General features: G+C 37.3%; 1 protein-coding gene and 1 long non-coding RNA gene across 4 annotated transcripts in view; one reads left to right on the top strand and one right to left on the bottom strand.

Moving 5' to 3' along the window:
- LOC135090046 (uncharacterized) lies at nt 1-26,779 on the top strand. Its single transcript, XR_010261746.1, has 3 exons — nt 1-659; nt 24,352-24,453; nt 24,770-26,779. It is a non-coding gene; the product is annotated as an uncharacterized LOC135090046 (long non-coding RNA).
- LOC135090044 (AP-3 complex subunit sigma-1-like) overlaps nt 1-27,044 on the bottom strand; it is a 45,140-nt gene that overhangs the window by 15,769 nt on the left and 2,327 nt on the right. The window contains exons 3-5 of one of the 3 annotated variants that reach the window (XR_010261744.1): nt 14,432-14,615; nt 13,197-13,304; nt 8,655-8,888 (exon numbers count right to left, since the gene is read on the bottom strand). Coding sequence is in view for 1 of the 3 variants with exons in the window: in XM_063986282.1 (XP_063842352.1) it covers nt 13,197-13,304; nt 14,432-14,615 (292 nt within the window). In the remaining 2 variants the exon portion in view is untranslated. The remainder of the gene's footprint in view (nt 1-8,654; nt 8,889-13,196; nt 13,305-14,431; nt 14,616-27,044) is intronic. The other 2 variants (XR_010261745.1, XM_063986282.1) reach the window with 2 other exon arrangements.

Below are 27,044 nucleotides of genomic sequence, written 5' to 3'. Positions count from 1 at the left end.
ATAAACATGATTCATTCCAATGTAGTGTTCATTATGGCAAATAAAGGACCTATGGGAAAGAACCAGAAAATGATATAAAAAAATAAATAAAAAAAGATAAATAAATAAAAATAGGCACATTTGCACTACTACAATTTAGATAACACAACAAGTATATACAGTACCCTCCCGAGTTTTGCATTGTTTTGACAAGTATAGGTCACATTTACCCATTATCAGCATCACGCGTATACATACAATAAACCTCCCATAAATCTGAGCTCTCTCTCTCTCTCTCTCTCTCTCTGAAAGTAAGAACAATCATAAGGATTGCTAAATAAAATGAGACTGAGAATGAAAATGGAATTATGCATACGAGAGAAAGTGAGAAAGGATTAAGCAAAAATGGCATAAAATGAATGAGAGAGAGAGAGAGAGAGAGAGAGAGAGAGAGAGAGAGAGAGAGAGAGAGAGAGAGAGAGAGAGAGAGAGAGAGAGAGAGAGAGAGAGAGAGAGAGAGAGAGAGAGAGAGAGAGAGAGAGAGAGAGAGAGAGTAAGGTATCATTCCCTAATCCCTTATCTCCTACAGATAAGGGTGAGGGGAGGTGACTGAGAGGGGGGTTTGAGACAAGATGAAAGAAGGGACAGGTGGTGGATATGTGAGCAGCAGCTCACAGCTGGTGAGTTAGCATCACGAGTTTTAGTTTGTTATTCGTTCGCTGATTAAATTTTTATCAAAATTTCAGTGCTCATATGAATGGTGAGTTCATCTTGCCAGTTTGGTTTGTTATTCCAATGAAGTATTTATAAAAATTTCAGTGCATTATTGCAATCGTACATTATAATGAATGTGCGTGGTTGCATACCCTATTGTGTGTGTGTGTGTGTGTGTGTGTGTGTCTATATATATATATATATATATATATATATATATATATATATATATATATATATATATATATATATATATATATATATATATATATATATATATATATATATATATATATATATATATATATATATATAAGCATTACAGAGGATACAGAAAAGACTGGGAATCACTTTCTTTGTAGTTCATCAATGAGATGGGGTGTAACATCTTGTCATATATATATATATATATATATATATATATATATATATATATATATATATATATATATATATATATATATATACATACAGTAAAATCCCTCTCATCCGGCATTCGAGTATCCGGCAGCTTCAAGTATCCAGCACATTTTTCCCCGAGCCTTAAAATCAATAAAAAATCAATGTGTACTCATAAAATCAATTAAAATTCCCGCGTGAGGCATACTTTGTCCCCTCGCCACCAGAGTGCACTGCTTCGCGCCACCCGCGGCCCACTGCACTGTGTTTACTCAGTGACTCAGTCCCGCGTGTGCACTGTTTATCGCCTGACGCCTTCATCATGCCTAAAGTTATAGAAAAGAGGAAGCGTGTTGTGCTTACACTTAAGCAGCTGATCAGATCAGCTGCTAATTAAGACCAGCTGATCTTTGTTATGGTAAGATGCGTGAGTGTAGGGTGGTTATTGTGGACATAATTTCACTTCTATTCAAGTATCCGGCAATATTCAAGTATCCAGCATGTCATAAGAACATAAGAACATAAGAAATAAGGGAAGCTGCAAGAAGCGACCAGGCTTACACGTGGCAGTCCCTGTATGAAACACACCTACCTATTTCCATCTGCTATCCCCATCCATAAACTTGTCTAATCTTCTCTTAAAGCTCTCTAGTGTCCTAGCACTAACTACATGATTACTGAGTCCGTTCCACGTCGGCAGTCCCGTTGATGCCGGATAAGAGGGATTATACTGTATATATATATATATATATATATATATATATATATATATATATATATATATATATATATATATATATATATATATATATATATATATATATATATATATATATATATGACAAGATGTTACACCCCGTCTCATTGATGAACTACAAAGAAAGTGGTTCCCAGTCTTTTCTGTATCCTCTCTAATGCTCCTGATTGATTGCCAAACTTTAGACATTCAACAATAAATTGGTGAAAACCAGCACCTTTCTTTTTATCCCCTTCACTCCCTCCTATACTTTCTCTTTCATAATACCTTTCTTTTTATCCCCTTCAATCTCTCCTATACTTTCTCTTTCATAATACAAAAAACTCACAAATCACATAAACACACACACCCACACACAGGCTGCTGTGGCACATGGATGAGAGAGGAGGGGAGACATGTTGTACACCAGCAGTCAAGACACAACACAATCATAAAATCCTTTCTTTTCCCTTCTGTATTGCTTTTTAATTGAAATTTCAATGCACCATTTTATTCAGGAACAGTTTATGTATGAGAATATATTTTATTCTACATTTCTTTTTGTAACTGCTGTAAATATCCATTATCAGCAAAGAGGTACATAATAAAATTTTCTTAATTGACATGTACTCCCCATAATTTCTTAGTGTTTTATCCCATCAAGTGACTATGGTCCTGTTGGTGAGGAAACAGTGTTGTAATTTTTAGGGCTCCAGCTGACTGGGCCCAAGTTCAAAACAAAGATGTTCAAAACAAAGATGGCCAATTATTACCAGACTCCAACAGAAGTAAGATGAACTTTGATGGATTTGATGAAAATGACTGATATAAAAGTGAGATAGGGTTTCTGAAAATTAGACTAAGGAAAGTGGAAACTGAAGCAGAACAGCAGAAAAAAAGATGGAAGTAGTGTTACGAGTGGTAAAATCCCTTCAGGACAAACTGAAATTATGAAATATTCAAACTGAAATCTGAACTGGAGGAAATGAGAGTAAGAGAACACCATATTATTAAAAAAAAAAAAAAAAAAAAATTAGGAGAAAGTGATGAAAGAAAATAAAGATTTGAAAGCAGAACTAGTGAAGAGTGAGAAGAGGATAAGAGGGAGTCATGGATGAAATGAAAGGCTGGAAAATTTAAAGTAATAAAGCAAATGTTGACTTTAAGGAAATAACTGAAAAGCAACTGAAAGAAAAAAATTTAGAAAAGGAAGTGGTGAAGACACTTAAAAACAATGAAGATCTGGTAAGAGATGTAGCAGATAAGAAAAGTATTATAGTTTATGGAATAAAGGAGAAAAAATTAACATACAAACTGAAAAGAGAGAAAGAAAAAACAACAACAGTGAAGGATTTGTTGAAGAAACTAAATGATGAAGATGACACGAAATTCAAGGAAGAAATGGAAGTTGTTTGACTGTGACCTTATCTGGAAGGCAAAACAAGACCCATGAAAATAAGACTAAAATCACAACAAGTAGCAGAAGAGATACTGGAAAGAACATCCAAACTAAGAGAAGTAAAGACTATAAAGATATATACATTAAGGAAAACAGAAATAAAGAACAGAAAAAAAAAAAAAAAAATGTATGAAGAGGGTAAAGAGAAAAATTAATCAAGAACAGAAGAAAAGGTAAAATTTTTTGGAGAGTTTTGGGAGACAGTGAAGAAATGGTACATAAAGGATAAAGGAATAAATTAAAATAAAATAGAAAATAGTAGTAAAAATGAAGGACTGAAAGTGATGTATACCAACATAGACAGACTGTTACAAAGAACACAGGAATTACAAAACTATTTAAAAGAAAAATCTGAAAATGGTGTGTTTAACAGAAACAAAGCAAAAAGAAGAGAATCAGATTGTCATTAGCGATAACTACAATACGTGGAGAAGAGACAGGATTGGTAAAGGAGGGTGAGGTGTATTGATGACAAGAATTGAGGTTAAGACAAAAATAGTAAAATATGGGGAAGGAAAAACAGAAATGGTGTTAACGTGGAGGATAATAATGGAGAAATACTGATGGTAATAACAACCTATGTACCATCTAAAAGAAAAACTTGGAGCAAGGACTATGAGAAAATAATAGAAGATATCATTCAGTGTCTGAGTAAATTAATCAAAAGTAATAAAAGAGTGCTATTGGTTGGTGACTTCAACTGCAAAGAAATAAACTGGGAAATATTTGAGGCAGGAGGAAATGAAACTACATGGGGAGAAAGATTTCTGAAGCTGACTATGGAAAACAAAATGATGCAATGGGTGACTGATATAGGGGAGATGACAAACCAACAAGACTTGACCTAATATTAACAAAAAGAATTGACCTAACTAAAGAATTAAAATGTGTGCCCCATGGGAAAAAGTGACCATGTAATGGCAGAAATAGAGACTGATAATGATGTCAATGAAGAGGGTGAATCATACAAAGAAAACAGAAGAAACTATGGGAAAGCAAATATAGAGGATCTTGAAGAGATTCTATGAAGAAATGGACAGGGGGAAAGCTGAAAACAGCAAATGATGTGCAAGATTAATACAGTAAAATCCCTCTCATCCGGCATTCGAGTATCCGGCACATTTTTCCCCGAGCCTTAAAATCAATAAAAAATCAATGTGTACTCATAAAATCGATTAAAATTCCCACGCGAGGCATACTTTGTCCCCTTGCCACCAGAGCGCACTGCTTCGCGCCACCCGCGGCCCACTGCACTGTGTTTACTCAGTGACTCAGTCCCACGTGTGCACTGTTTATCGCCTGATGCCTTCATCATGCCTAAAGTTGTAGAAAAGAGGAAGCGTGTTGTGCTTACACTTAAGCAGCTGATCAGATCAGCTGCTGATTGAGATCAGCTGATCTTTGTTATGGTAAGATGCGTGAGTGTAGGGTGGTGATTGTGGACATAATTTCACTTCTATTCAAGTATCCGGCAATATTCAAGTATCCGGCATGTCGGCGGTCCCGTTGATGCCGGATAAGAGGGATTTTACTGTATGACATTTTTATGGAAGTATATGAGAGAGAAGTGAATAAATATGTCCCACTATACAAACCTAAAGAAAAAGGAAAACTGGTGTGGTTCAGTGCAAGGTATGCAAGAACAAAGAAAAAAATAGATGAAACATGAATAAGAATGAAAAGAAATCAAAGTAAAAAACATAAAGAAAAATTTAAGATAGCAAGAAATAAATGTGAAAATAAGGAGAGAGGAAGAGAAAGGATATGAAAAAGATATAGATGAAAAGTGCAAGGATGAACCAAAACTGTTCTACAGATTCATAAGTGGAAAAATTGAACTAAAAGAAAAGCTAAAAAGGTTGAAGGATGGAAATGAAACATATGAAGATCCAAAAGACATGAATGAATTGCTAAACAAAGTTTCAGCAAGTTTTCACAGCAAAATCAGAATTTAAAGAATCACAAGATGAAAAGACAAAAAGCAAATGTAGGAAATTAAAGTAATCAAAGAAGTTTACAAAATAATTGAAGAACTGGAAGAAAGAAAAGCAACAGGACCAGATGGAATGTCAGGTTTCATTTTAAAAGAGTGCAGAAAACAGTTAATTGAACCAGTATATGACATAATAAAGCGTTCTTTATCAACTGGAAGAGTGCCTAAGGAATGAAAGAGAGCAGACATAATGCCAGTTTATAAAAGTGGAAAGAAAGAAAAAAAACATTAAACTATAGACCAGTATCAATGACCAGCATAATATGTAAGATCTGTGAAAAAGTGATAAAGAAGCAGTGGACAAAATTTCTAGAAAACATGATAAAATATCAGAAAAACAGTATGGTTTTAGACAAAAACAATCATGTGTAACAAATTTGATGAGCTTCTATTCAAGAGTGATTGATATAACACAGGAGAGCGATGGATGGGTAGACGTGTGTATTTAGATACAAAAAAAATAAAATTTTGACTAAGTTCCCCACAACAGGGTACTATGGAAGCTAGAAAATATAGGATTAAATTGAAAATTAATAAACTGGATGGAAAGCTACCTAAAGGGAAGAGAAATGAGAACAGTAGTGAAAGATGTAAAATAAAAATAAAGAAAAGTAGATAATGGAGTACTGTAAAGATCAGTGCTGGCACCAGCACTTTTCCTGATCTACATAAATGATAAGCCTGAAGGAATAGAGTTACATGAGTTTGTTTTGCAGACACTGCAAAATTACAAAGACATACAAGAAACACCAAAGACTGAAATTCTACAAGAGGATTTTAATAAAATCTGGGACTGGAGTTAAGAAATGGGAGATGGAATTTAATGCGAAAAAATGTCATGTAATAGAAATGGGAAAAAGTGAAAAGACCAAAATAGACATATAAAATGGGAAATGAAGAAATAATAAAAGTACAAGAAAAGATCTGGGAGTGACAATACAGTATAGTCAACAGCTAGAGAAGCATGTAGAAAAGATATTCAGAGATACATATAGATAGTGTAGATATGGTGGGAAACATTGGAACAGCATTCCACTACATGGATAAAGATATGATGAGAAAGATAATTACCACTATGATTAGACCAGAGCTGAAATATGCTGAATCAGTGTCGTCTTCCCACAAGAAGAAACATGAAAAAACTAGAAAGAATACAAACGGTGGTTCTAGAACTGGAAGAATTAATATATGAAGACAAGTTAAAGGAAATGAATCTGCCAACATTGGAACAAAGAAGAGAAAGGGAAGATTTAATACTGATATATAAATTGTGGAATGGAGTGGAAAGAAATTGATAATGAGAAACTACTGCTAAGAGAAGTAGGAAATACCAGATACACACAAGGACACAGCAAAAAACTAAGAAAAGGAAGATGCTTGAATAACATAAAGAAACAGTTTCCCACAGAGAAATATAGAAGTCTGGAACAAGCTAAGTGAGGAGGTAGTATTGGCAACAAGTGTGCGCAACTTTATGGAAAACTGGACAAGCGTAGATATGGAGACAGGACCACACGAGCGTAGCTCAGGCCCAGTAAATTACAACTAGGTAAATACACACACACACTTACACACTAAAAAGAAACACCAGAGGTACTGCCTCTAGCCAGCATTGTCATGAGGCATCAGGGTTCAGTACTACTCTGCTAATGACACACTTCTGATATGGTCTAGAATCATACCTCCATTTCCTCAGTGACCACCATGCTCTACAATCAATATCACAAAGCCACACACAGGGTTATTTACTGTTTATCAAATGTTTCAGTTAAGAACTCATAAAAAAAAGTTCCAAACTTGTGTCCACACTCGCAACTACAACTTCAGTCCTGTGCAGCTGTCAATGTATTAGTGAACCAGTGTCACACATCACCTACAATACCACACACTGATCTGGCCCACCACTATGTGAGCTCCCACAGGTGTGTGAGGATCCTCAGTGGAGGCGGCACCTGGAAGGAGCACAGCTCTCAGCACAGCTGGGGCAGGTGAGGGTATCACTCACATGGTAACCTCAGAGACTCACTCTTACCAAACTAAGCACCCTCACATTACTCTATCTTTTGATATCACACACACACACACACACACACACACACCTCATAGAGTAAAAAAGTCCCACACCACTCTCTGAGCATCCAGGATCAGCTGTTGACCTTCTAACTGTATCTGGGCCTACTCTAATATATCCCTCAATGAGCAGTACATAGATACTCCATAAAATCAGGACAGTAAGGCTTAAGTGAACACAAAAAATTATCTATGGATTTAAAAATGACTGCAAAAAAAATGCATGCACAGTGAGAGCATCAGTGAATCAGGTACCAAGGTTCTACCTATGCAACTGAGTCTCTTCTGCATTACTGGCCATCATCCATCACTATTCCTTCCCCCATTGGAGTGAGCACCAACTGAACAAGAACAAGGGCACAATAGTTGTCTTGTCAAATATGCCTCATCAGAACAGCCTCCCACTAGCAATGCCTTCCTGTCACACATGTGAGCCAGATCCTATGTTAAGGCTGGCATCCATCCCTGATCTCCCTGTTCCTGCTCCATTACCATCACAAGACACCTACAACTGGAGAGGGTCCTACACTTGGGTCCAGCCTACACCAGATATCCAAGTCCTTTGCAGCCTATTAACTACATTTGTATTTAGTCTTGGGTATCTCATCCTTACATGAACAACTAGTTTATCTATCTCTATACCAGGTGGTGAAATTTCAGAAATACTTGGTCATCACTGAAAAGAGTATTTAGTCTCTTAAAAACAGTGAAAGCAATGCTACACATATTGTATCTAATAAAGTTTTTGTGGAATTTGAAAGCAGCATAAAAATAAAAAGTAACTGACCAAGGATTCATTAGCTATTTCGTAAACAAACCACAATTTACATAAACTTCCTATAAGTAGTCATTAAAATTTCAGTTTATTATTAGGAACTTATCACAGACTTTCATGATCAGCTTGGGGCTCACTATCTTCTTTGAACACTTGAGAGGTGCACTCAGCATCAGACAATGCACCATGATTAGGGCCCAGGCTTTAACTATCAAGCTGAGTGGTATTTCACTAAACACTGCACTTGTAACATTAGATGTGAAAATATCATAAAAAGTTAAAGCTCAAAGTCCACTTTTGGAGAGTTGCACTGCAGTGCAGGCAAAAGATGAGACAACAGCAGGATGCTGACAGAGGTAAGCTACAGGTTGGGATAGGCTCTTGGTTGGGAGGCAGTTGTGGACAGACAAACAAGACCTTTACTCTTTTCCTCACTGAATATCAAAATAATAATTTATTCAATATATATGAGATGTAGTCAAAAAGTATCCAACATTTGGCCAAAAAACAAGTAATATTAAAAACTCACATTTTAGATTTAGTCTCCTTCAAAATATTCGCCATTGGAGTGTACACACTCCTGTCAGTGTTCCTATGACTACTGGTAAGATTTCTGGAAATCACTTTTTGGGATGCTGTAGATGTGTGGCATCAAATTTTGCTTGATGTCCTCTGCTGACTGAAATCTTCTCCCTTTGAGTGTATTTTTGAGCTTTGGGAATAGCCAAAAGTCACACGGAGCCAAGTCTGGGGAGTAGGAAGCCTGACGAACAAGTGGTGTGTTACAGCCAGTTGCATAAAAAAAATAAACAATTAAGATGGGGTCCTCCTCCTCCGAGCTGGTTGCTATAATTGTGATTTTGTGCTTGAAGAAAAAGCAAAAGAAGAAATGATTGTAGACTCATTCCTGGTCTATATAGCCTTGCAGGCTGTGGTGCTCATGATGCCTTCTGATACACACATGCTGGGCTGCTGGCTTCCTCAGGGATGATGTAAACAAACCAATTCCACATCTAATTTTCCATATTTTTATAAATAAATATAAATATTTTATTTATTTATTGTATAAAATGGTACAGTCAATGGTCATTACTAAAATACTTTCTATCAATATTCCTCCTATTTTCAGTTTGACATTGACAGTTGTTCTTATCTCACTCCGGAAAATTGCCAATAAGGCAGCAGATCAGACCAACAGAGAAGTTAACTGGCTGCTCTGGCATATTCAGCAAATCCCAGTTGCATTTTGCTCACGGTTGCATAATTCACGGCTGCAAGCAGCTGTGAATTGCACTGTGTAAACCTCCCTTAAGTGAGGAGGTAGTATTGGCAACAAGTGTGCACAACTTTAAGGAAAAACTGGACATGTAGATATGGAGACAGGACCACATGAGCATAGCTCAGACCCTGTAAATTGCATCTAGGTAAATACACACACATACACACACACACACACACACACACACACATACACAAAAAGAAAAAAAAAAATAGATAAAATAAAATAAGTAAATAAATAAATAAATAAATAAATAAATAAATAAATAAATAAATAAATAAATAAATAAAATAAATAAATAAATAAATAAATAAAAATAAATAAATAGATAAATAAATAAATAAAAAATAATAAATAGATAAATAAATAAAATAAAATAAATAAAATAAAATAAATAAATAAATAAATGAAATAAATAAATAAATAAAAATAAATAAATATAAATAATAACAATACTACTACTACTACTACTACTACTAATAATAATAATAATAAATGATAATAATAATAATAATAATAATAATAATAATAATAATAATAATAATAATAATAATAACAATAATAATAATAATAATAATGAATAAATAAATAAATAAATAAATAAATAAAAAGTAACTAAAAAGATGTCAAAATAAGAAAAATCAGAAAGAAGTTGGCCAGTTTAGTTTCTGAGATGTCTTTTAATAATACTCTGAAATAGTCCACATCAAAGAGAGGAAAGATAAAAACAGGTACAATGTTCCATAGTTTATCAGTGAAACAGATAAAAGGATGAAGATACTGGCTAGCTTTTAGCTAGCACTAGTGATGCAGACAAAATAGCTGTGAAAATAAGTGGAAAGTTATTTGCACTGAAATTACAGGAGAGAAAGGCACACAGTTATCAAGTTATCAATTATCAAATCATAGATAAAATGAAAAAAAAGATAACAAGAGATAGAACATTGTGGTGGTAAGAGAGAGAGAGAGTCAATACAATCTGTTATACCAGAACGATTGGTGAAATGAAAAGCTTTACACTTCATCTGATTTAGAGTCTAACCTTCCCATATTTGGGTGACAAGAACTAGAATATGTAGCCATAATAGACCTTCTCACAGGGAACGATGGAAGAAAATACAACACAAGCATCAACCAGGAAAAAAAAGCTGAGGCTTTGAAAAATTTGTAAATAAATAAGATAAATATACAAACAAATAAATCTAGTTCCCTAAATCAAAAGTAGTAAACATCTGGGGTAGATCTGTGGTTCAGGTGAGGCAAGCAAGTAGCTTGGATTAGTTTGAAAGTAAACTCAATCAAGTTAATATGAAAAAAAGCAACATGAGGTTAGCATTCTTTATGCTAAACCAACTGGCCTAAACCCATGGAAGTTATGGAGCTGATGGGGTCCCTCCTATTGTTCTCCGAAACTATGCCTCTGTGCTTGCACCTTGTCTAGTCAAACTCTTCCAACTCTGTCTGTCAGCATCTACCTCTCCTTTCTGCTGGAAGTTTGCCTACATTTAACCTGTTCCTAAAAAGGATGACTGCTCTAATATGTACCTCAAACTACTGTCCTATTACTTTAATTTCTTGCCTCTCTCAAGTTTTTTAATCTATCTTCAACAGGAAGATTCTTAAACATCTATCACTTCACAACCTTCTATCTGATCACCAATATGGGTTCTGTCGAGGATGGTCTACTGGTGATTTTCTGGCTTTCCTTAATGAGTCTTTGTGATCCTCTTTTAGGGATTTTGATTAAACTTTCACTATTTCCTTAAACATATCAAAAGCTTTTGATAGAGTTTGGCACAAAGCTTTGATTTCCAAACTACCCTCCTACAGCTTCAATCCTTTTCTCTGTAACTTCATGTCAAGTTTCCTCTCTGACTGTTCTATTGCTGCTGTGGTAGATGGTCTTTGTTCTTCTCCTAAATCTATTAACAGTGGTGTTCCTCAGGGTTCTGTCCTGTCATCCACTCTCTTCCTATTATTCATCAATGATCTTCTAAACCAAACTTCTTGTCCAATCTTCTCCTACACTGATGATACCACCCTGCACTTTTCCACATCTTTTCAAAGATGTGGAAACTTAGTATTATTCAATGCCTAAAAAACTGAATTCCTCTATCTATCAACTCAATACAACCTTCCAGATAACTAATCCCTCTTCTTCAATGACACCCAACTGTTCCCCTCTTTTACACTGAACATCATTGGTCTGTCCTTTACTTATAATCTAAACTGGAAACTTCACATCTCATCTCTTTCTAAAACAGTTTCTATGAAGTTAGGCATTCTTGAGTTGTCTCTGCCAATTTTTCTGACCTCCACACAACTCTGTACAGGGGCCTTATCTATCCATGTACAGAGTATACTTCACATGTGGGGAGGGGGGGGGAGTTCCACTCATACCACTATTTTAGACAGGGTGGAATCAAAAACTTTTTGCCTCATCAACTTCTCTCTTCTAACTGACTGTTATCAGCCTCTTTTTCATTGCCACAATGTTGCATGTCTTGCTATCTTCTACTGCTGTTTTCATACCAACTGCTCTTCTGATCATGCTAACTGCATGTCTCTCCTCCTCACACAGCCTCAATGCACAAGACTTTCTTAACCAGTATTCTCAATCATTCATCCCTTTCTCTGGTAAACTCTGAACTCCCTGTCTGCTTCTGTATTTCCTCCTTCCTAAGAGGTGGATTTTTTCAAGAGGGAGGTTTCAAGACATTTATCCTCTGTTTTTTTACCATTCTATCTGACATCTGTATGGGAACTGGCAATAACTAGGCCTTTTTTTCCATAACTTTTGTTGCCCTTCGCCAGTGGCCCTCTTACATAAAAAAATAAATAAATAAAAAAAATGCAAGTTCTTGCAAAGAGCTATGTACACACACACACACACACACACACACACACACACACACACACACACGCACACACACACACACATCACCTCAATGCAATACAATAGCTCAAGCAGCCAGTCAGCCAGCCAGCCCACCTGCAGAAGTGCATATCTGGTCAAGTAATGCCTTTTTACACATATCCTCAAACTTACTTCACTCAGAACCCGTAAATGCACCTATGCCAAACTTGGAGGAAGATGCGCTGTTATACGGTCCCTGTTGATTGATTGTGTTATAATGAAAGTGACACATGATCTTTGCAGGTAAGCATGTTATAATGAAACAGTTTGTGAAGGTCACCTGGCACACCTCAACTGTGACTCAGCACAGATATCAGGTGTGGTGGGAAGCTCAACAGTAAGTGGCTCTGTGGCATAAGAAACATCCACAACAAGAAGTGTTCATCAGAATACACTTTATTATTCATATTAAAAACATTTGCAAACATATTAATAGTTCATAAAATGTCTGCAACACATGTTTTCCTTCTTACTATCCAAACTTCCTACAAACTCAGATTTTTAAGCATTAAGAATAAACTGCTTTCTGATAACACTAAAAATTAACTTAGGTCAAGCTGTCTGGTAGTGACCTGACCTACACATGACAATTCTGGTAGGTTAAGAATAGTCAGCCATTTTCCAGCTAGCCTAAAAGTATGTAGTTGAAATTTTGGATCAAAGTTTCCAAAACCTGATTATTGATGAAGCTGTAGCAAAATGGTGGATCAATAACAAGCTGACCCTGTGGCAACCCTTAGCTTTCACAGGCACTTGTAACTGTAGTTGTCAGGCACAAGATGATGCCAAAATGATACACAATAAAAATGACAGTATAAGAATGAAACCAAATCAATGTCATATCTTTTGTTATTGGTGACATATTGAACACTCACCTCCTGTTTTTCTAGTTTGTTTTGGTCATCTATCCTTGTGATGATCTCTGTCATGTTGGTCTCCAGAACCATTCCTCCCATCACAAGCTCATTCAGGATGTAGTGCACCTGGCAAAAAGGAATTCACAAGATGATTACTTGCTGTTATATTTCCAAAACAAGGTATGCAAGGCTGATGGACAAAATGGTAAAGACAGAGTAATAATTAATGGTGCCACACAAGTAGAAAGAAGCAAAACTGTGATTAACCAACATTTTGTGGAAAGCTTGCAGAGAATGACAGGGAACCTCAGAGAATGGTGGTTCAATTCTATAATGTATATGAGACAAAAACTGAAGACAAATGCTGGGAAGAGTAAGGTGATGGTTTGTGAGAGTAAGGAAAGAGAGGTGAGTGACTTTAGATGTCTTATAGGATAGGTGTATCAACAGCAGGAAGATGTGAGGTAGTTATGAGAGGTGAGAATGAATATTTGGGAACAGTGTTATGTAAACAAACCAAGATATATACAGAGAGAGAAAGAGATAACTTTGAAAGTTAGGCATATCATATGTTAACTTGCTGGGGGTATGAAAATGAGGAATATGAAGAGAAGTTTAGGGAAAGGTAATATATTCTCCTGCCAACATTGATGTACAGATCAGAGACTTTGCCAGGCACAACTGCATGGTAACTAAAGGTGCCTACTGTGGAAATGAGTTATATGAGACACCCATTTGGAATGAAAAGTAAGAAGGGTGAGAGCAATGAAAAATGTGTATGAGATAAAGAATGAAAAGTTTCTAAAGAAAGTCCATGTATATGTGAGTTAAAATGATGGACCAAATAGGAGAGGAGGCCACTTGGAGGGTAGAAGAATAAGATAAAGGAGAGGTGCTAGTAGAGGCAGAGCACTTGAATAAGCAAGAAGAGACAGTTTAGATATGTAGAGGTGAAGGCTCTTCTGTCATGACCATTCCCTTGGGGAATTCTCCCTAAGTGAGGCATGAGAAAGAAAGATACAAACAGATAGACAGATCAACATTTTGTAAAATTCTCTTGAATGTCAAAAGAATAAATAACTACTTTTGGAATATTAATAACAAAAACTGAACCCAAGCCAAATTTGTAAAGGCAATGGCTACCAAATATCATTTCCTTAACTTTTCCTTGAATAGATATTTTTTCTTAAGTTACAGGACAACAAGAAACAGCTGACACCTCACCTTAGAGTAATGTCAGGTGCAATACTCACCTTGTCAACATGGAATATGAGATCCAGTTCACACACATTCTCAAAGCACTTGTCTAATGTTTCCACAAAGACCTGGATCAAGTCAAGGATTCCCAGCTCACTCTCTGAAGAATCTACACAGAAGACAAAGTACAGCGTGGCATAGTGGCGATAGATCAGCTTGTAGTCTGCTCCCCCAATGAGGCTGCAAGGATCAGATGAGAGGTTACAGTTACACATTACAAAATAGTGACAAAGCAATAAAAGTGTGCCAGGTGTAAATAGTGATGCAAGAATAAGTTGGTGGGACAATTATAAGAGAACAATATGCACAGAATGTAAGTTATAATTAGTTATGCAAGAACATAATTGTCACAAAGGTGACAATTAAGAAAAAATATTAAAGTCTCCCATGCACTGCCAGCCTGTCAAGTTTGTGCCCATCATTTTGATTGCTGTGTACAATACAGTAGTAAAGTACATTGCATATACACAGTATAGTACAGGACTGAACACACCCCTCAACATACTAACTAAACTTTGGTTTAGGCAGTGGGCACCTGACTGAACAAAGTTCTCGACATGCTGAACAAAATTCAGTTTAGGCAGTGGACATCAACACCTCAGTCATCCTGAACTATCATATGAACTGACCACTCTTACCCCTCAATCAACCTGATTTATCAGTCTCATGACTGGCTAGATTCTTTTATTTCTTTTAACAGATTCTTTTATTTCTTTTAACATTTCAATCAGTTAAGTATGACTGAATGAATTGTACAAAACATGTCGCAGATACATATTTAATCCATTCCTTCCATTCAGTGATTAGAATGGCTACACACACAGCCACTCATATTGTACACAACATGCACACCATCCTACTGTGTGATGGCACTGGCTACACCCAGCCACCCATGCCCCTGCTGTCCTGCTATGGCATGCTTATGTACAAGGTGCAACCCAGAACTTTCCAGACTGTCCATGCGGAGTGCCAAAAGATAATAGCTGGTAGATTAGGAAGTAGGTAGCCTATGAAACACTAAACATATATAACCTTGTACAATATGCCAACTGACACATTGACAGGTTGCTATGTTTTGTTTCACAGCCAGTCTTTGAAAGTTAATGTTCACAATACATTTTCCTTTTTGGGGATTACCTTTGAGAAAAGCAGACTCAACCTAAATTGCTTGTGTCACATATACATAACAACAACTCAGCATTACACAGGTTGCAGATATCATATCTAGATGTCACGGCCTTTGCATGCATAATCTGAGCTGGCAGTGAGGAATTCTGGGACATATTATTTTCTCAGAGTCACACACAATACATCAACAAAGTGTCAGTGCCCAGGCAGCAACAATTTTAGATTTTCCTATGTCTGCTTCACTGACCAAGGAGAGTTAGCCTTTGACTTTTGACTCCTTATAACAGACCACTTAGTGAAAGTGCTACAGGTGGGAGCTAATTTTACTGCATCCCATCACGGAAGTGATATTCATGGAGCAGACAGTGATGGTACCTATTCTGAACTTCTAGTGTCTCATGTAGGAAGTGGCAGTAGGCACCTGCCAAAATGATAATTACTCCCAGTGAGGTCTAAAGCAGTAGATCATGGGGGTGCTGTGAACTCATCATTAAACCCAGCTGTGACCTCACTGAACATTTCCCTTTGTGTCTCACAAAACAAGGGAGCAGTCACAGCCTGCTCTCTACAGACAACTCTCTTCCTTCACACAAAACTACAAGCACCTAATTACACACACACACACACACCCTTCACTCAAAATTCAAAATTATCATGGCAACTCCTACACCAGCCTCAAAATTCAAAATTATCATGGCAACTCCTACACCAGCCTCAGAGTCCCCATCTGGGGAGGGGACCACAAATGTCCCCAGGTCAGACTGCTCTTCTAGTATCGACTCTAAGTGTCTTGACACACCCCTCAACTTTTTCTTCATTAACTTCTGCAACATATGCAGTCTTAGATCTAATTTTCAATCTGTAGAACACCACCTCTCCTCTACTGAAACACAGGCATCTGATGCAAATGACAGTAGCCCCTTTTCTCTTCCCTCCTACTTTCTCTATCCTCATTTTCAATCCAAAGCTGAATGTTGTGTTTATGTGCACAACAACTTAACCTGCTCTTGTGCCTATGCTCTCTTCCCTTTTGCAGAGATCTCCATTCTTGGAGACTTCAATGTTCACCACCAGCTTTGGCTTTCCTCTCCCTTCACTGACCATCCCGGTGAACTAGCTTTCAACTTTGCTATCCTCCACGACCTTAAGCAACTGATGCAACACCCTACTCACATCCCTTACCATCTTGGAGATATGCCCAACATTCTTGACCTTTTCCTAACCTCTAATCCTTCTTATCCTGTTACCCTCTCTTCTCTGTTGGGCTCCTCCGATCACAATCTCATATCTGTATCTTGTCGCTCCAATCCCTCCTCAGGATCCCCCTAAGGGGAGGTGCCTCTGGTGTTTTGCCTCTGCTAGTTGGGGGGACCTGAGGAGGTATTTTGCTGATTTTCCTTGGAATGACTATTGTTTCCATGTCAAGAGACCTGTCTCTGTGTGCCAAGTACAAAACAGAGATGATAGTGTCTGGCATGGAGGCGTACATTCTTCACTCTTTTTCTCAACCTAAACCCCCCAAACCTTGGTTTAACACAGCCTGTTTTCGTGCTATATATGACAGAGAGGTGACCCACAAAAGGTACTTGAGCCTTCCATCACCAGAATCTCATGCGCTTTATATTTCTGTCCGGAATCATACCAAGTCTGTTCTCCAACTAGCCAAAAACTCCTTCATTAATGGAAAGTGTCAAATTCTTTCAAGATCTAACACCCCTTGTGACCTCTGGCATCTAGCCAAAAATATCTCTAATAAATTTGCTTCTTCTTCTTTCGCTCCTTTATTTCAACCAGATGGCACCACTGCTATCACATCTATCTTTAAAGCTGAACTCTTTGCTCAAACCTTTGCTAAAAACTCTACCTTGGACGATTCAAGGCTTGTTCCTCCCTCTCCTCCACCCTCTGACTACTTCATGCTACCTATTAAAATTCTTCGTAATGATGTTTTCCATGCCCTTGCTGGCCTAAACCCTTGGAAGGATTATGGAACTGATGTTTTCTCTGATGGACCTATTGTTCTCTGAAACTGTGCCTCTGTGCTTACACCTTGCCTAGTCAAACTCTTTGAACTATGAATGTCAACATCTACCTTTCCTTCTTGTTGGAAGTTTACCTAGATTCAGCCTGTTCCTAAAAAGGGTGACCATTCTAATCCCTCAAACTATCGTCCTGCTGCTTTAATTTCCTGCCTCTAAAGTTTTTTAATCTATTCTCAACAGGAAGATTCTTAAGCATCTATCACTTCACAATTAGGGATGTACCAAAACCAAAATTTTGACCAATACTGATACCAATACTGATATTCCAACATTTGACCAATACCGATACCAATGTCTGTGCACTGATTTTTTTTTTATACAACAATTTCAGTAGCTAAAGGGCAATATCAAATGTTAATAAAAATAAAATAAATAAATAAATAAATAAATAAATAAATAAACAAACTACTCATTGTTCCACCACAGAAGGGAGAGAGAGAAAAAAAAATAAGTGCTGGCCTGAAAAAAAGTGTCCATAGTCATGAGTTTCTTTTTACCAAATTTGTTATTGATAAACTTAGATAATTTAAAAGACATGCATAAAAAATCAAAAGAAAAAATAGAAATATAAAGTATTTATTTGATTATACATGGAGTATGGATGTTTGTGAAAGGCAAATACCCTAATTTATAGTTATGATAATATAACTTCCAAAATGCAAAATTTCTGAAACAATTCTAGAAGTGAACAATTTACTTTAAAAATTACTCAAAAAAAAAAAAAATCAACTGCAGTTTTGCCTGTTTCTTAGTAAGAGAAATTTGACATTCTTGAATTGTAATTTAAAAACATAAGCCTTTCATCAGTTTCAGTGTTAAGGCAATTCCTGTTAGGGGAATACACATTCCCCCAATACTAAACAGCCTCTCACTTTCACTGAAGATGGTGGAACAGACAAGTATTTGTTTGCTAAGGTACTTAAATATGGGAAAAATATGTTTACTTTCCACCAATCTAAAGGATTTTCTTCATGTGGCTGCATTCCCATGGACATACACCTTTCTATTTCATTGCCAACAGCTGCAAAAGTTGTCAGCGATGACCCCTTGCATTCTGATCACATTTGTGATGAGTCTGATTGTGAAGCAGTGTTTCCATCTTCACTTTTTGCTGAGAAGACAAGTTCATCATAGCATTTACCAAAATCAAGATCATTTAAATTGTCCTCTTGAAAATTGCTTTGCAGCTGCACATTTTCTACCTCGGAATAATGTTCCACCACCGGATCTAGAAGCATCAGCTTCCTCTTCTTTGTGCACCTGTTGCTCTGCCTGCACAATCTGCTGTCACTTCTCAAAGGTTCTCACCAACTTCTGAATGTTTACCAGAGCAGTTTCAGATGCTTCATCACTGGTATCTGAGAAAAAATTACCTTTATATCATGGCTCAAATGTTGCAAGAATTATGTTGCTGTCACTCAAATACTTCGAAAATCTGGTGTTTGCTGACACTTTGAGAGCAGTCAGCATGCTATCTAATCCAGAAAACTGTGCATTAGTTGAAGCTTTTCCAATGAAGAGCATCAGGAACTTAATTTGAGGGATAATGTTTAGATGCAGTGCTTGATCTTTCACTTAGTGACACTGTCATTTTGTGAAATAATCTTTAGCAAAGCTGACAGCTTTTTGATGATGTTCCACTTGTTTGCATCAAAGACAGGAAGATTTGGGATGTCAAGGATAATTTATCATTTCTGTCTTTTGTTCAGCCATTTGCTCCAGCATTAAGTATGTGCTGTTCCACCTCATGGGAATGTCCTGTACAAGTTTGTGCTGAGGAAGTTCATGGCCTTTCTGTAGTTGTGCCAGCTTGCTGTAAGCTAAAGGAGAATGGTTGAAGTAACCAACAATCTGCTTGCATTGTGCAATGATGTCTTTTACCACTTTTTGTTCAAATGTGTTGTCATGTACCACAAGCTGTAAGGTGTGCAGAAAGCATGATAAACTTTGATGCCCTGTTCCCTCAACGCCTTTCACTATGTTCACACCAATGTCTCTTGTGAAAAGATGCACTTTGTAAGCTGGTATGTTGAATTTTTGCAATGTATCTTGAAGGACTTCAGTGATATGGGCTGCAGTGTGTGAACCAGGGAATGGTCTTACTCTCAATACAACAGTCTTTTATTCAAAATTTAGATTCAAACAGTGAGCAGTTAAACTAATAAATGAAGTATCACTGTTGCTTGTCCAAATATCAGTGGTGAAACTTATATGCTCTGCTTCATTAACAACAGTTCTCACTTTCTCAAACACTGATCCATAAATGGACAGTACAGTCTTCTCAGAAAAGTACTTCCTGCTTGGTAGCTGATAGTTTGGCTTCAATTTTTTCATGAGCCTCAAAAATTCAACATCCTCAATTATGGAGTAAGGCTGACAGTCTACAGCAATCATTTCCCCTATAGCATAGTGTATAGCTTGTGACTGAGCACTGTTTATGTCCCAGATTTTTTTCAGCACGAGCATTTGCTCCAAGGTAGGCTGAGTATCACTGCTGCTATAAGACAGTAAAGTTTTGTGAGATTTGTCAGATTGACATTCATCTAATTTTCATTTGTTTTTCAAACGGTTATTTTCCTTAGTCACCAGCAGTTCTTTTCAAGTTCTTGTTGATGCTTACTTTGTAGGTGTTTTCTCAGATTAGTTGTGTTAAGTGATTTCTCCTCTTTACCTCCTCTTGAGAAAGATATGTCTCATAGTTTGCACTCAACCTTTGCTCCATCATCTTTAGACACTGTGTAAAATTTCCACACAATATTACTCCTGTGATGCCCTGTAGCCATAATAATGATGGTAGTGAAGCACTGAGCTGAACTTACCCAGGCAGATGGTAGTGAGTTTGTGTCTTCAATTTAGAGTCCAAACCAAACCTAAAAGAAACTGAAACAACCATATTGTATTTTGCATCTAATAACTGTCCCTGATACTTACTGTATCAATGTTTATAAAATTATGAATGAAACTAAACTTATCACACTGATAATGATTTTACAGTTTTCTTTCATATGCTGATGTAGGAGCTAACTTCAGTAATAGACGCAAAAAGAGGACTCTTAAAGTCTATCTACCTACCTATCTATCTTTAGCTCTGACAACTCACTACCTCTGGAACGTCCCCCCAGGGGATGACCACGACAGAAGTATCTCCACCTCTCCCTATCCAACAACATTCCCTCCTTGCTTGTTCAAGCACTTCCCTCCCATCTATATCTCTTTGTAAAAGGTACTCCTCCACCCTGTCCTATTTTTCAAGTGGTCTCCTCTCCTATTAGGACTCTTGAGCTTGCTTTCATATGCCTTCACAACTCCTTACTCCCCATCCTCCAAACACGACCAAACCACTTCAGTATATTTCTCTTTACCCACTCCACCATTCCACAATTCACTCCATTTGCACATGCACTTATGTCACATCTCTCATTGCTCTCCCTCTCCCATCTGGTCTTTCCAAAATCTCCTCTCAGCTCATTTCCACAGCAAGCACTCTTGACTATTGTACCCTATAGTCCATGTCCATGTCTTTGATTCACATATTAACGTTGGCAGGAGAATACTGTTCCTCAAGCCCTTTTTAACCTCCATGGTCACCTTCCTTCATTCCATAATTCTTGCAAGTGATCCTATGACACTCCTGCCCTCCACAACTCTTATCATTTCTCCATCCATCTCTCCATGTTTGCATAACACTGTTCCTAGATACCTGAACTCTTTTACTACCTTCATCCTCTCTCCTGTCACTATCCCACAACTTTTTACTTATAGCTCATTAACTCTTTAGGTAAGATAAAATTGAGAGCATACAGAGTGGCAGCACGTGGCCACAGCACTCATCTCCGTCTCACTAGCCCTTGAGCCTGTGGTGGGTAAGAACCCTCTACCCCAGGACGCAGGGCTAGAATGACATCTGGGTTTCCACAGTTTACCTTCCCCAGGTTTCCCAAAAAACTCATCTATCGACCAACCTGTAAGGCATGGATGAACAGCTGGGTGGACTGCGCCAACTGCCGAGGTCATGATTGAACCCAGGCCCGCAGATTCATAGCCAGACGTGCTGACCACTGCACCACAGAAGTGCATATTAACCCTATATGGCACAGTGAGGCAGCAGTGCATGGTTAACCCAAGTGTTAACACCCACCCGCATGAGTTTTGACAAGGGATGGGAAGGGAGGTGCCTCATGAGGTCTAGTTGACTCAGCTATGTTAGCTTTACCTTAATTGCTGTACATTTAGGCAGAAGACTGTGAAGAAATCCCCAGACCCTGGTAGCATGCCCTGTTGTGGGGCAACCATCTGACTGACTGAGGCAGACTAATGAGGCGAGTAGAAGGGCTCCGCCAATCCCGTGCCGAAGCTACTAAACCTGTCTACTAAACACATCTGCAGTACCAAAGGCTATACTGTATACTAAGTATTATGTACTTCTATTCAAAGTAATATGAATCTTATTGTTTAAAGTGATGAAAATTAAATCAGGGGAAATTCCAAACTATGTAGTATCATGATACTAGATAATTACACTTTCCTAATATTTTTCAATAATTTAGAAAATCCAGTTTCTGTTGAACAAAATTATTTGCAACAAGTGATATAAAACATACAAAACTCCTTCAAGTATCAGTAGTATCGGCAGAAAATCAGCCAATAATGATACTCTTAAAATGTGCCGATACCACTGATACCGATACCAATACTGATACATTGGTACATTCCTATTCACAACCTTCTATTTGATCGCCAGTATGGCTTCTGTTAAGGCAGCTCTACTGGTGATCTTCTGGCTTTCCTTACTGGGTCTCGGTCATCCTCTTTTAGAGATTTTGGTGAAACTTTTGCTCTTGCCTTAGACATATCAAAACCTTTTGATAGAGTCTGGCACAAAGCTTTGATTTCCAAACTACCCTCCTACAGCTTCTATCCTTCTCTTTGTAACTTCATCTCAAGTTTCCTTTCTGACTGTTCTATTGCTACTGTGGTAGACAGCCACTGTTCTTCACTTAAATCTATTAACAATGGTGTTCCTGTCACCCACTCTCTTCCCATTATTTATCAATGATCTTCTAAAGCAAACTTTTTGTCCCATCCACTTCTACACTGATGATACCACCCTGCACCTTTCCACATCTTTTCATAGACATCCAACCCTTCGGAAAGTAAACAATTCATAGAGGGAAGCCACAGAATGCCTGACTTCTGATCTCTCTTAAATTTCTGATTGGGGCAGAGCAAACTTGGTATTGTTCAATGCCTCAAAAACTCAATTCCTCCATATATCAATTGGACACAATCTTCCAGACAACTATCCCCTCTTCTTCAATGACACTCAATTGTCCCCCTCTTCTACAATGAACATCCTCAGTCTGTCCTTTACTCATAATCTAAACTGGAAACTTCACATCTCATCTCTAGCTAAAACAGCTTCTATGAAGTTAGGTGTTCTGAGATGTCTCTGACAGTTTTTCTCACCCTTCCAGCTGCTAACTCTGTACAGGGGCCTTATCTGTCCATATATTGAGTATGTTTCACATGTCTGTGGGGGTTCCACTCATACCTCTCTTTTAGACAGGGTGGAATCAAAAGCTTTTTGTCTCATCAACTTCTCTTCTCTGACTGACTGTCTTCATCTTCTTTCTCACTGCCGCAATGCTGCACCTCTAGCTATCTTCTACCACTAACTACTCTTCTGATCCTGCTAATTGCATGCCTCCCCTCCCCCCACAGCCTCGCTACACAAGACTTTCTTCTTTCTCTCACCCCTATTCTGTCCACCTCTCTAATGCAAGAGTTAACCAGTATTCTCAATCATTCATTCCTTTATCTGGTAAACTGGAACTCCCTGCCTGCTTCTGTATTTCCACCTTCCTATGACTTGATTTCCTTCAAAAGGGAGGTTTCAAGACACTTATCCTTCAATTTTTGACCACCACTTCGGACCCTGTTCAGGGACCAGCATCTCAGTGGGCTTTTTTTTTATTGAATTTTTGTTGCCCTTGGCTGGTGCCCTACATAAAAAAAAAATAAATAAATAAATAAAAAATAAAAAATAAATAAATAACAGGGTGCACTGACCCTCATATAATGCAACTTTCCTTTTAGTGGCATTGCTGAACATTTTCATGGTGCCTGTAGTGCCAGTAACAGTAAAGATGCAGAAGATACAGGTTTCCACATTTTTAACCAAATTGTGAATGAATTTAATGATGATCCTTCGGAGTGAAGTTCATTATTAGCATGTTGGTAAACAAATGCACATGCTTTATCATATAAAAGGGAGAGAACCAATGGATGGAGGATGAGGATGAAGAAAAGAAAGATGGGAGGAGAATGGAAAGGAAATAAGAAACTTAAGGAAACAAATGCAGGTAAATTAGGATAAGGCAGTAGTTTTCAAACTATTTAGTATCATGGCACACTAAGATACACCTAATATTTTTGCAGCACACCTGCCCTTTTATATATATATATATATATATATATATATATATATATATATATATATATATATATATATATATATATATATATATATATATATATATATATATATATATATATATATATATATATATATATATATATATATATATATATATATATATATATATATATATATATATATATATATATATATATATATATATATATATATATATATATATTAGTTACCCTTGATAAATATAAATTACAATTTATAATAGTTTCACTATATTATGTACACAAATCAAAATCCCACCCAATTTTTGCAGCACACCACAGAAATAATGGCAGCACACACTTTGAAAATCACTGGGATAAGGAGTGGTTGGGAAGCTACTCTCATCCCCTTCCACTGAGGCAGCAGTCTGAAGGTAAACCTCCTCACTTTCTCACTCAAAAGATTTCAGTTTTTTTTTATTCTGAAGGTGAAGGATGTAAGAACCTATTGTTGTTTAGTTTAAAATGATAGCTGATAATTGAAAACAATTTATTTTCATCAAAATGTCATGAAGTCCTTCACATGTGGGATGTGACGTGTGGAAAAATCATTGCAGCCTATGAGTTTAAGGAGCAGTGCATCCATGTCAAGTTCTGCTTCAACAAACTTGCCAAAGCAGTAACACAAAATGCTAAAACAAGTGTTTGAGAGATTCTCACACTTTAAATATAGTCAAGTGCCCATTACAGATGCTGAATGTTCTGGTCATCCATCAACCAACAGAATAAGGAAAATATTGGAGAGTGCATTAAACTATCAAGAAGGATTGCCAGTGGATGTAGCATCACTGGCTTGTTGTTCAGGTCATACCACAGGATTCTCCATGAGGAACTTAGCATGAAATGGACTGCTGCCAGATCTGTGCCCCATCTGGTGACAAGACCTGCCCACTGACTGTCTGCTGAGATCTCTAGGAACTCTAATGTAATCAAGGCCTCCTTTCCAAGATCATTACTGATAATGAAAGCTGGGCTTACAACTATGACCTAGAAACCAAGCAGCAGTCATTCCAGTGAAACAGTCCAAGCTCACCCTCACTGGAGAAAGTGAGGTGGGTTGAAATCAATTAAATGGTCAATGTCATGATTTGGCCAATCTGTTCCTTTCACATGGAGAGAATTGTTCACATGAAGTTTCTCCTACCACTTTTATACTGAGATCCTGAGGTCCTGTAATGTTTAAAGACCACTGAGATGCTGGTCCCTGAATAAGGGAATGTGAGTGAGAAACATGCTGACAACTGGTATGGACAAAACTAACTTCTGCATCACAACAATGTGCCATCCCACAATGCTCTATCTGTTCAGCAGTTCTCAGCTAAAATCCATATGGCAGTAGTTTTCCACTATCTACTTCCCCCAACCTAGCCTACTGAAACTGGAGATTTGAGTGAAGGACAATGTCCAGATTTAAGAAGAAATGTGGAACAAGCTGAAATGTATCCCCCGGAGTTCCAAAAGGTATCGCTCTCAAGTGACTGTGATGCGAGATTAATACTGGGTCAACTCCTCAGAGGATAATACCTCAGTTAATAATATTACCACTTCCACTTCAGAGGTTGGTTAATTGCAGTTGTGAAGATATGTTCCCCCCAGAGCAAGACAGAAGTGAGGGGGTGTTTGTATCCTCAAAACTGTTTGCATCCACACTTGTACAGTAAAATCCCTCTCATCCGGCATTCGAGTATCCGGCAGCTTCAAGTATCCGGCACATTTTTCCCCAAGCCTTAAAATCAATAAAAAATCAATGTGTACTCATAAAATCGAATAAAATTCCCACGCGAGGCATACTTTGTCCCCTCGCCACCAGAGCGCACTGCTTCGCACCACCCGCGGCCCACTGCACTGTCTTTACTCAGTGACTCAGTCCCGCGTGTGCACTGTTTATTGCCTGACGCCTTCATCATGCCTAAAGTTGTAGAAAAGAGGAAGCGTGTTGTGCTTACACTTAAGCAGCTGATCAGATCAGCTGATCTTTGTTATGGTAAGATGTGTGAGTGTAGGGTGGTGATTGTGGACATAATTTCACTTCTATTCAAGTATCCGGCATGTCGGCGGTCCTGTTGATGCCGGATAAGAGGGATTTTACTGTACTCCTCAGACTGCCTACCTCGCTAGGCACTCTGCGTTTGTCCATTTGTTTGTCTTTATTACTAGAGAGACTGTTTTTCACAATTATAGCACTGTCATAGTTATCTATAACAAATGCTATTCACTGGTTTTAGAATTACATGAAACTGCTTGCCACCTGTTCATTAAGATGAAATTGGTGAGGTTGACTCAGATGACATTGTCACTGCTATCCTCCCCATATATTGTAGGTATGTAGTAGACTTTTCTCTCTGGTTCTGTTTAGTGATGTTTAGTTCAGTAAAAATTAGCAGGGATGTGGACACACCAGGTCTTTAGTGTTTCTGTGTATTTACAAGATTTACCCATGGCCCTGTTCCATGGCAAGACAACCAACCAGTGAGCCACACTCCCCAGTGCTGCCAACACACTCCTGCCCACATTCACACCAACCGGCCTTGAGGGCGGCAAAAGTTGACATATTATTAAGTAACAAGTTTATTACTTTAAGAGAAAAGTTGCAATTAGAGTAACAGTACTACTAAATAGATAATGAATAATGTACAATCTCTCTACATCCTCCAAATATGAATATTAAATAAACCAACTTAGCATTCTCATTCAAGTAACCTCGGCACACATAAGCCAGGCAGGAAAAGGAAAAAGAGGAGGAAAATTTAATACAATAATAAAAGTAAAAAAAAAAAATAATAATAATAAATAAATAAAAAAATTAATAATAAAATAATAATAATAATAATAATAATAATAATAATAATAATAATAATAATAATGATTAGCTCTAACATTCCAATAGAGTAAATATAAAATTAATGTCATTACTAACCATAAAGCTACTTTTCTAGAAGGATTAGGAAAAGTTATGCCCATTATA

The sequence above is a fragment of the Scylla paramamosain genome, chromosome 34, assembly GCF_035594125.1.
Source record: "Scylla paramamosain isolate STU-SP2022 chromosome 34, ASM3559412v1, whole genome shotgun sequence".
NCBI lineage: Eukaryota > Metazoa > Arthropoda > Malacostraca > Decapoda > Portunidae > Scylla > Scylla paramamosain.
The sequence above is the reverse complement of the archived record's forward strand: the minus strand, read 5'-3'. Positions and strand labels throughout refer to the sequence as shown.